The following is a 12,085-nucleotide window of genomic DNA, read 5'->3' as shown; positions in this document are numbered from 1 at the left end:
AATAATATTTATTTCAAACAAGTAATATTTTCTAAATTATAGAAAACTAGTACTTGTTTTAAATAAATATTATTGATTTTCTGTAAAATAATATTATTAGCACTATTCCAAGAAATATTTATTTGAATCTGGTGTTTTTTTTCTCAGTGTACGAATGTTATTTAAATAGACACTAAATCAATTTTCGATTAATTATATTGTCGTTAATATCGGGAAAAGTTGCATCAAATCTCTGTAAAACGGAAAAGTCGCGTCTCGCGCGTCTATTACAACTCGCATTTCCTTGAAAGTAACTTTGTATCATTAACTGTCTGCTATATTCTAGGAAATAGAGAGATAGCTTCGTAGAAACTATTTACAGTCTTAAGTCAATATTGGCATTTCAGAGACTCACAAATGTATCTCCGTCGCAGTGCGCTGTGAATATACGAAAGTCCGAAAATGTCAGTTCTATCTATTTACTTACCAAACTGCCTCGGTTTATGACTTAATAGCGTAACGAATATTTACATGCTCCGTTTAATTATCGTTACAGTCGAGAGACGTTAAATCGAATTTTGACACGCGTATCGCTCTTTATTTCTCTCGCGATTTTCTTCGGAAATTTCGAAGGGAGAGAAATTCCCGTCCCTTAAATCGAGCACACGTGCTTTCATGGCGAACGGAACTCGCGGACGAAATTTTATCGAACAAACGCTACCGCATCGTAAATGTTGCGTGAGAACGAGAGGAGAGAGGAAAGAGAGAAAAAAAAAAGGAAAGAAATGCAATAAGGGAAGGGGAGAAAAAGGATATCGCGGGATGAATCGCGAATGGTTTTGGCATCCTTCCAGGATTCTTGAGGACTCGTCCGTTCGCCGACCGAACGAGCGGATCCGGCGGGAATTTGGCTTTAAAGGACATCGCGATGGGACTCCGCTGGGTGCGTGAAAACATCGCCGCCTTCGGCGGCGATCCAGCGCGGGTAACTCTAATGGGCCATGATACCGGAGCGGCGCTGGTGAATTTACTATTGCTCGCCCCTTACAGCAAAGGTAGGAGAGAGGAATCCCTAGCGTAATTAGCAATTAATCCTTCGGCCCCGCGCACGAATTGTTCACTGAGAGAAAAAGGTGTTTAGTATTTATGACTGTAATACCGCATGGTAAAATAATTATAGTTAAGAATTCCATTTATATAATTATCACTACTAGAATGTTAATAATAATCTTGAAAGTTTGTTAATTGACTATAAAGACGTTTCATTATATATTATGATATCTAAATTGTTCATTTTCTTGTCTTCAAACGTTTTTTTTTATATAATATAATTTATTTTTAATTCCAGCTTTCTTATTTTAGAAACTTTGTTGTTTAATACATAAAAATGTTTTATTACTCAGTTTATTAATTTTTTGTTATAATTAACTTTACTGTGAAAAGTGTTTGAATTGTTATTACTGCCTATGGTGTAAGTTTTTAGGAACCAATTTCTCGATGTTTATTTTTTATTATATTGTAAAAACATTATTGCAAAATACGAAACAGTATTGTAAAAGCTATCATCTGATAGAAGACGCTTTCTAGTTTTCATTTATATTTTCAAAGTTTTATTTTTAGCTTTTGTACTTTTAAAAAATGTTACCCAAAAAACATGATATTCCTGTATTGGTGACTTTTTTCTAGTGAAATATAAATATACGGTCGGTAGAAATAAAATAAGTATTCTTGTGCAGTAAATGCAATTACTAATTTAGTAACAATAATAACTGGCACAGCTACAATTTGGCTAAAACAACTGTAAATATAATTGGCATCGAAATGACTATATAAATTATAATTAAATGATAAAAAATGTTTTTCTCCCAGTGTCGAATTCCGCGGGATTTAGTTTTTAATGGCACGTTCTTACGACGTAAGCACCTTTCGATAATTGGAGGGAAAAGAAACGTGGAAGAAAATTGAAAGACGCGGCGCGGAAGGAACTTGCGTTTGCGAACGATTTGCGTATCTAGACTTGCGAATAAATAAAGTACTCGTGTCTTTTCACTCAATTTCATCCGATCGATGATCGCGCGATACCTTTTGCGATACTCGTATATATCGCGCTTGTTCCTTTGTGCGCGCTAACGAATCTCCGCTGGCAGCTTTAATGCCGTCATTCCGCCGGCAGGCTTAACAGTTCATCGGTCACTCTCGCCACGATGGACTGCCGCGATATATAAAATAAATCAATTCGATCGGCGCGCGGTATAAACACCGGGTGCCGAGGGCAGCGGAAATATTTGCTTGTCGAGTAACTTGATCCAATATTTACGTAACGCCGCCAACATATTAATAACGTTGTTGTTTACGACAAGGGAACACGATGAAAAATGATACCGATGCCGTTCCGCCGACCGGTGGAAAATACACGCGTGAAACTCGACGTAATCGAGCGTGGGGCTGCGGCACGTTCGATCGATTCCGGCTCTATCGGCGATGATCTCGCCGAAAACCAACCCGCCCGGCGCGAAATAAGCCCGGCAGGTTAGAAGCGAGAAGAGACGCTATTTGCAGGACCTTCGGTAGATTAATCGTCCGAGGATTAGTCGGCGAGGGTCTCGTGGAGAAGACAACCGAAGGGTTGGTCCGTCCTCTCAAAAAAACATCACCGCGCTCGGGAGGGGAGGGGGGAGTGACAAATTGCAGGACTCCATTTTATTCGATGAGAGGAGAAAGCGAGATGTGAAACTTTTCTTCTTTTTTTTTTCCTCTTCTTCTTTCCCCCCCTTCCCCCTATCGTCTTTTTTTATCCTCGACGGATAACACCGGCCGAAATTGAACGATCCTGCCGGCTTTTGTCCCTTCAGGTGGTCGCGGGATTCCCCGCGATGGCTACTTCGGCGCGGGTGAAAGAGGGTAGGGAGGAGAGGCGAGGAAATTGCGCAATAATAAAAATGCATGGTCCTCGGGACGCGCGTCGGGGGGGGGGAGGGGGGCGCGTGGAACAAAAGCGGAGAGCGCTAAAAGCGTCGTAAATATATCGCCGCGCGATAAATCTAGCGCGAACGCGATTACCGCGTGATATAGTTGGACGGTAATTCCGCGCCAATCAGGCAAATTATGACTAACGCCGCGGCCGTTTCGCCACCCATACGCTTCGCATAATCGACGGTGTGGATTCATTCGATTTGGCACGCTTAAATCTTAACCTTCTGGCCGCGATAGTTTATCTTCGAGAAGCGGCGCGATCTTGTTTTTTTTTTTTCGCAAAATTATTTGCGGAGTCAAGAGAAACCGGAAAAGCCGTCGGAAAAATTAAAATATAGAGAAAACTGAATGCTTTGAGAACCTTCTCATAAAATTTATTTTGAAAATCACTGTATTTCGAAAAAAATTATGTGACTTTTTTCTGACTTATTAATATCGACTATACCTTGTTAAAGTATAATGAAAAATATGATGGATTGTTTTTATTTAAACTTAACAATTAATTTTCGGTGACTTTAAACTATTAACAGTTTGTGATTCTTTATTGTTTTAAATAGAATAAGTGCCAAACACAGTAGTGATAAACACATACGATACCTTATATTAATTTTACAATACAGAGTGATATTATCTATTTAATTCAATCGCTCATGATAATTTTAGATGCAACACTGCTTATACCATAAATAAATAATATGCATGATTTCGATAAAGTTTGTTCTTTATATTTCGAAAATTTGAAAAATATTCAAAATTATGAAAAATCATAAAGTATATGTTCGATCATTTTAAAGGTCTACATACTCCCCCTCTCCAATCTTCTTAAAAAAATCTTACGTCTTGTAGAATGATCAAGCACGTATCTCGCAGTTTTCATAATTTTGAATTGTTTCTAAAATTAAAATTAAATTACTATAATGCCAAGTCTAATTTTAATTTTATTTTTCAAAAAAATTGTTAAATGGAATTTAAAAAGTTATTTATGGAAGTATTGTATTTTTTACGTTTTTTGCAATTTACAGAAAGTAAATCAGAAAGACTCACATAAATTTTTTCGAAATACAATAATTTTTAGGATTAATTTTATGAGAAAATTCTTAGCATTTAGGGTCCTTCGGCCATATTTTAATTCTTTTTCCAATTCTTTCAATTTTTCTTGATTGTATAAATAATTTTGCGGAAAAAATTGTCTTATTTCTCAAAAATAAACTATTGCGGTTAAGGGTTACGATTTAAGTGATAAATTGCATTAACATACTTAAAAAAAAATATTTGATTTTTGCAAAGTCAAAATATGCATTAATGACTGTCGCGTCTTCCACTTGTGTTTAACATAGGCTCACAAGAGAATAAAAGTTCTACTCTTCTCAAATATTGCAGAAGATTTATTCGCGGGCAGAATTACAAAAAGACTTTGAATATTATAAATTAAGCAGACCGAACTGGCCTCTGTAATATACGGCTCAACGGTCCGTGCAGGAGTGTCGCAAATTGATTCTAACGTTCTGCTGCTCGTCTTTATCCCTACTCGGTTCGCTATCCAAAAGCTACCGAAAAACATCGAAAATCATCACCGACACTCTCATCGATCACGCACTGATCATTCGAACGCAACATGTATCTTTCCTTTGCCGCCAATGCGTGAATGCTATACAATGACGTTTCACGAATCACTCGATCGCAGCAAGGATATAAAAAAAATTATATAAAATATTTTTAATATGTCAGTAATTATATTTAACACGAACAGATTAATTGCAAAAAATGTTTTTACTTCTATCTTGTATAAAAATTTATTGAAATTTGTTGAATGTTTTAAAATTAAAAATAAAATACTTCTAATTAAGATAGTAATTAGAAGATGATGTTCTATTGAAATAATTAAATCTTTATAAGCAATATGCAAATTAAAGACAAAATATTCACTTGTGAAAAAAGACAAAGAATCGATTATTAACAAGTTAATCGATTATCGCACAAAGACAATATAATACAATCTAAGCTGTAGGTGGATTAAATATAGTTGAAATGAATAAAAAAGAAATTTAAATTTCTTATCAGATATATTTCAAATCACATTAAAGGAACAGAATAAACATAATACGGATAAAAAAAAGAAACTTAAAACAAATAATTTGAAATAAAGAAATTGAAAATCGAGGCACTTAAAATTTTGTTTGACTGCAGATTTAAGAAATCGCAGAAACACGGATAAAATTAATGTTTCCATTTAAAAGCACAAAATTAAAATTTTTTGTACTAAAAATGCTTGAAAATATAAAAGTTAGGTTTTATATAATTTTCTCGTATTTTAATTATTTTTAAATTAATAAAAAAGTTGCTATATTTTTTTGTTTTAATTCCGTGTTCTTTTAAAACTTCAGGGAATTTTTTTTCCAAAAAGTGGTCAAAAAAATCAGAAAACTCAAAGAATATTTGCTTTTAATTTATTAACAATCTATATATATCTACATTCAAAACAATTATTCTTGGATTTCTATCACAAAATTTTTTATTTAAACAGAATTAAATTGCGGGTGGCTATATATATTAACTATCATTAATATCGGCGTAGACGGGCACGGCCGTAAAAAAAAAAAAAACAAGAAGACATCGTTTCCCTCGCGACGAACTCAATCTTGGTTCTCGGACGGTTGTCACCGTCGATAGGAAAAGCCGAAAGTGTAAATAGTCGCTCGGACAGGCGGAACGGACGCTAAGGAGCACGGAGGATAAGCGACATGGGAAGAGGTGGATGGTCTCTCCCGCGGTGATGGTCGGCCGGAACCACTCTCCCGTCTGGCCATTTCCCGGACCTCCGGTTGTGCCGGAAACAGCGCAAACAGTTTACATCTCGAGAAGGGAGCATCGCTCTTGCTTGTGCATTCCTTCCGCGTCCCGGCCCTCTCGAGGCTCGACTCTGGTCTTAAAGTGAGCGAGTGAGTATGCGAGAAAGAGCGAGAGAGAGAGAGAGAGAGAAAGAGAGACGGGCGGATCCTCGGGGAAACCGCTTTTCTTTGGCGTCCCGGATGCCGCCTAGGTCAGTCAGTTTTTCCGACCTTACCGCACTTTCCGCTCCTTCGATCCCGACGTCGGCGCCGCCGCACAGTGGGCCAGAATTGACTTTTTTCGTTCAAAATGGTCTAGAGACCTCAATATTTAACCAAATAGAACAAATTTTTTTTTAAATTACTCGTGGAAAGATGCCAAAGAAGACTGTCTGAGCCGATTTTCAATAAATTTTATCCCTCGAGGCATACAACTTCATATTCTCATTGAAAAATACAAAATACCATGACGCAATAATGACAATACATAAAACGGTAACTTTTACCTGCAAAATCTTACTTATGGGCTCAGTGACATCGAAACAATACAAACTCACATTACAGCAATGACTGCATGACTTCATGATTTTATGTAATCAAAATAAAAAGTATAATAAATTATACTTGTAGCTTAGTATGACTCGAATTAGCTATACTTAATGAAAAGTATACCCAGAATGTGCCACGAGGAGGCTTCGAGTTTACATTCCATGGGGTTTTGTTTTTTTTGCAAATTTAATTTTTTAAATTTTTATAAATTCTTTTGTTTTTGAATTAATATTGATCAATACAAGTCCAATAAATTCTGTGCTTCTGGATCAATATTTTTAGGCTTTTTGTGCCATTGGATTCTTAAACTTGCTATATAAGGATCTGAAGAAACAAATAATTTTTTTATGAGGTCTTCGTTTGTAGCTAATCTGCTGCACTTGCGCGTGTTGTACTCTCGTGTCCTTTTAAAAACTTTATTTAAAGCTTCATGTGCTTCTTCTGTCAACAATCCAATAGGAAGAACAGCACATTCAACAATTCTCCACCCATGAATTAAAATTTTGTGGACAGAGGAAGGCATCTTGTACCAAGGATATAATTGTACATATAATTCAGCTGTTTGCAGACAAAAACTTTTAAATTTTTCAATATTTATTTTGTAGCCACACGTTATAACTTGTAGTATAATACTAAATTTTTTTATTAACACTTCGCTTATTCCTGTTATTTCGTGGGTTAACTTAGGATCTGCAAAAAATCTGCGAGCAGTATTGCCATCGTTTGACGTTCCACAACCTTGTTTCACAACATCAACGATCAATCCCATCTTTTCACGGAAGAGTTTTTGAATTTCAGCTTTCTTGTTTTCTTTTAGTCTTTTTTCTTCATCTGTTCTTGCTATAAAGTGAGCAAATGGTAAACAATAAGAAATATGTATCAGGCATTCCATTAAGCGAATCCAGGCATGCAATGTAGCTAAACCGTATTTTAAATTTTCAACATTTTCATCTTTTTTTTTTACTTCTTCTAGATCGTTCATTTCTTTTGGTGATGCACCACATATATAACACACTGCTGCCGACTTTGTTTCCGTAACATACTGACATATTTTTCCATCTGCCATCGTGAAATGCATTTGGTGATCAATCGTATATTCTAGTCCATCAACACAAATTTTTGTAGGAAGGAGATTATTAATCTCGTCTTGTATTAACTGCACGTCAGTCAAAACTTTTTCTTTTGTTTCTTTTATAAATTCAAATTTAATTGGCCTACAATATCTTGCAGAAGCTGGATGAGGGTTTTTCCAGATAATTGTTTCTGTATTTTTTATTTTTAATACTAATGGTACCATAGATGCCATGAAAACACTACTGTCTAATAATTGAGAGTCGGAAAAAACTTGCTTATATATGCTATGACCCGAAGATCCGTCACAACCCCATTTCGTAATTAATATAAAAGACGTATAGTTTGCAATACCTTTTATAACGTTCGTGCTTTCAGATATAGCAAGTATGCGTTCAACAGTGTTATCCAGTAATTTTTGTAAGTTAACTTTAGCATATGTATCAGTGATTTCAATCTCAGAACCGTCCGGATAACATTTTTTCTTATATTCAGCAAGATTGTCATACGAAGGAAAGATATTTGCACCTGTTTTTTTTTTTACAATACGTCGAATGTCTCTATATTGCTCCTTTGATAATTTAACGTCTTCAATTACAGCAATTGCTTCGTCAGCAGTGAGTGGTTGAATTGCTTCTCCATGAGAATTGTCAATGGTTTCATTATCATTATCTAATTTTAAAATTTCAAGGATTTTTTTAGCTTCTTCTTTCTTTCCGGATGATTTTAAATTTAATATAAAAGCTTCTCGAATTTCATTAGCAGAATAATTCTCATTAAGCTGCATTATCCTTCGTCTTTTAGTGGATATTGAACATTCATTGAAATCACTAATAGGTCGCCTCCCATACTTTCTTTGCAGAAAATCAAAAGTAAATTTACCATCTATCCAAGTTTGATTGGTTTTCTTAAATCGATCTTTTTGGTAAAAACTTTTCTTAAATTTTTGGTAAAAGATTGCAATAAAATAAGACAGTCGTGATTCGAATATTTCTATTTGCGTTGAATCAAGTCTTGTACTAATATTATTTCCTTCGTCAATTTTATTCAACAAAATCGTTGCATCTTTAGTATTTGTCTCAAATAAAATGTCACAAAGTAATTTATTCGGAATTATTATACTCTCCATTTTCTGTCTTATTAAATATTATACTTAATATATTCGGACCAATATCAAGCGAGTTCTACAAGAGATACAAGTCAGATATAAAATAAATCATAGCATTAAGAATAAAAATATAACAATACAGAGATATGAAAAGCAAAAACAAGAGAAAGATATAAATTAAAATAAAATATTGAAAACTTACATGTCCAAAGTCAATGAATAAAATTATAAATCAAGTAAAATTAAAAAATAATGAGATGGTAAACAATAATGTTAAAGAAAGTATAAAATCATCATACGTCCATCATATGATGAGTCTGCGAATCGACTGAGGATAAATAACAAAACAATCCGTGATATATACGGAAAGTAAACATTAGGCAATTTTTATTATTCTATTACAAGTTAAGAATACAAGTTAACTTAACTTGAAAACTAATGTACAAATCAAAACAGAAAATTAGAATACAAAAAACATAAAAATTGATTAAAGATTGTTGAATAAGTATTAATTCAAAAACAAAAAAATTTATAAAAATGTAAAAAATTAAATTTGCAAAAAAAACCCCATGGAATGTAAATTCGAAGCCTCCTCGTGACACATTCTGGATATACTTTTCATCAAGTGTAGCTAATTCGAGTCATACTAAGCTACAAGTATACTTTTTATTTTAATTACATTAAATTATCAAGTCATGCAATCATTGCTGTAATGTGAGTTTGTATTGTTTCGATGTCACTGAGCCCATAAGTGAGGTTTTGCAGGTAAAAGTTACTGTTTTATGTATTGTCATTATTGCGTCATGGTATTTTGTATTTTTCAATGAGAATATGGGGTTGTATGCCTTGAGGGATGAAATTTATTGAAAATCGGCTCAGACAGTCTTCTTTGGCATCTTTCCACGAGTAATTTAAAAAAAAATTTGTTCTATTTGGTTAAATATTGAGGTCTCTAGACCATTTTGAACGAAAAAAGTCAATTCTGGCCCACTGTGCGCCGCCGCCGCCGCCGCCGCCGCTGACGAGACCAGGTGCGGTTCCGCACTTCTTACCGCCGCTGGTCAGAGATTGCAGGCGGTTGCAGGATGCGCTCTTTCCTCGGCCGGCGGCGTGGAAAATGCACGGTCCAAGTTTACGGAGAGCATGGCGAACGGAGCCGCAACGAAGATGCATCGATCTTTTAATCCGCGCCGAGGGAGGAGGAGAGTCTTAATTTTTTTTCCTTCTTCTCCCTCCCCCTTCCCGCGTAATTTTCTTTCCGCGCATCCTGTTGCGAGTGAATCCCGGAAATATTCGTAAGCCCCCGGAGGAGACGACGCGAGGTAAGTATTTCGAGATGGTTTTTGGTCGCGCGAAGGGATTTGCGGCGGCGGAGAGAGAGAGAGAAAGAGAGAGACTCCCCTCGCTTTGCTTCCGACAAACGACATTGGCTTCTCTCCGGCAGACGAATGCATCGTCTACAGTCGCTTAATATTGCAGCGGAAATGCTGCGGCTCGGGGCGGTCGGTCGGTCGGTCGGTCTGGGACATACAGCTATGCAAAGTTAACGGGAGACTGAGTGGAATGAATGGAGAAGTGTCGATGAGAGAGAGAGAGAGAGAGAGAGTTTGCCCGAACCACAGCGCCGTGAAAATATTAATAAACCCCTTACGCGTCTCGCGACACGAGGAGAAAACCCGGTGCGGGAATGCACGTTCGTTCGTCGAGTGATAAGAATTCCGCAGATTAAGTCGCGGAAACCAGTGTAAAACTGATTTCTTTTTTTCTTTTTACGGGTGTTACGTTGATTCCCCCTCGGCGATTTTTCGCGGCGCCTAACGCGCAATCCGCTTTTCGCCGATGCCGATTTTTGTTTTGTACTCTCGATACGATTACACGGAGAACACAGCTAATGGCTTTGCCCGGCGTTGCGTAAAAAGTTGCGCAAAACGATCGGTTTGGGTTCCCCCCCTCCCCCCTCGCGCGCTCAATAACTACCCGTCGAAGCTAGTACGATTGCTTTCCCGTCGTTAGCTGCTGTCTGCCTTCGCCGGCGGATTTTTCGATGTCCGATGATAAATGAAGACCGCGCGCGCGTCCGCCCGCTCCGCCGGGCATCCGCCGAAGACATAAACGTTTCGTATTACATCGATCTCCCCGTGTAATTCAGAAAGCCACTACTTTTTCCTCCCAGGGGTGTTTCGGGGTCGTTTCCCGCCCCCCGCCGTTTCCCTTTCTCAATCCCCGAAGAAGACTCACCGTCGACGTTACGTGTCGTCGCCCGGGAAGAGACAGGAGAAATAAGCTTTTCGTGGCGCGGGGAGACAGTCTCGATTTATCGTTTCTTCCCCCGTTGTAATTTTTTATGAGCGAAGAGCCGTGTGCGGCTCTTCCCATGAAGCGTCTTCTCGTGCACATGCGCGCGCGCACCTCTGTGTGTGTGTGTGTGTGTGTGTGTGTGTGTGTGTGTGTGTGTGTGTGTGTGTGTGTGTGTGTGTGTGTGTGTGTGTGTGTGTGTGCGCGCGCGCGCGCGCGCGCGCGCGCGCGCGCGTGGATTCTTCAATCCTCGGACCGAGACAATACTCCATCCCTTAGAGCTGCGTCTCTTTACTCGTTCGTTCCTCCGGACCAGAGAGATACGAGCGATTGGCTCCGTGAGTAATCAAGGAGGCAACCGAGTGTGATTCCTGGCAATTGTCTGATTTGCTGCACCCCGAAGAAGGCTACATCACACGGCAACTCGGGCGTTTACGGGCGCGTTTCGGATTATGTTTGCGCGAATACGTGAGGGGGAGAGAAAGAGAGGAAGGATTTCATTCTCTGAAAAATATCTCGAGTGAAAGCCGATCGTTCAAACACGGTAGATCGACGCAAAAGGAAAAAGGGAATATACAGCTCGGGGTGCACGAGAGGTAAAGAAAAATAATCCAATACGAATGTCGTCGCACATACAAAATGATCTTTAATTCTCCACGTTAAATTTATTAAACGTACATACACAACGGCGTTTCAAGAAATAATAATTATGAAATTTGTTATTAAAATTCATTACGATTAGAAATGTATAGCGGGCTCTCTCTCTCTCTCTCTCTCTCTCTCTCTCTCTCTCTCTCTCTCTCTCGTGTCCCGGGGGAGAATGGTATACGGCGAGAAAAGCCAAGCACTATGCAATACCACCGCGCATAACAATAAGTCATAAAAATAGCGTTCCAAACAGCGTTTCTACCTTCGCGTCTTCCGTTTTGCGCTCGGCGCACCCCCTTCTATTTTGCAGTTCGTTACCGACAAAAATAACCGGGGAGAGAAACGTCCCGGTGACATTGCAAAAAAAAAAAGAGAGAGAGAGAGAAAGAGTGAGAGAGAAATTTCCCGGATTTTCGAGAACCGCGCCGTTATTGGTCCACGTACAATAGCCGGATGCGAAATTGATTTCGGCGTGTTACTCTATCATCTCGACGATCGCCAAAATCGTTTTTTTTTTTTTTTGATAGGCCGCTAACGCACGAAATTTCGATGTAACGCTATTAAATTATTTTCAAACTATTGAATTATTAAACCGCGACACAATACCCCGCCGTTATTTTATTTCGACTTTCAG

General features: G+C 37.9%; 1 protein-coding gene across 4 annotated transcripts in view; it reads left to right on the top strand.

Moving 5' to 3' along the window:
- LOC105839462 (neuroligin-4, X-linked) overlaps positions 1 to 12,085 on the top strand; it is a 391,763-nt gene that overhangs the window by 357,778 nt on the left and 21,900 nt on the right. For all 4 annotated transcript variants that reach the window (XM_036288012.1, XM_036288014.1, XM_036288013.1 and 1 more), the window contains one exon: positions 834 to 1,034. In XM_036288012.1, the coding sequence (XP_036143905.1) occupies positions 834 to 1,034 (201 nt within the window). The remainder of the gene's footprint in view (positions 1 to 833; positions 1,035 to 12,085) is intronic.

This window comes from Monomorium pharaonis, chromosome 6 (genome assembly GCF_013373865.1).
Source record: "Monomorium pharaonis isolate MP-MQ-018 chromosome 6, ASM1337386v2, whole genome shotgun sequence".
In the NCBI taxonomy this organism is placed as follows: Eukaryota; Metazoa; Arthropoda; class Insecta; order Hymenoptera; family Formicidae; genus Monomorium; species Monomorium pharaonis.
The sequence above is the reverse complement of the archived record's forward strand: the minus strand, read 5'-3'. Positions and strand labels throughout refer to the sequence as shown.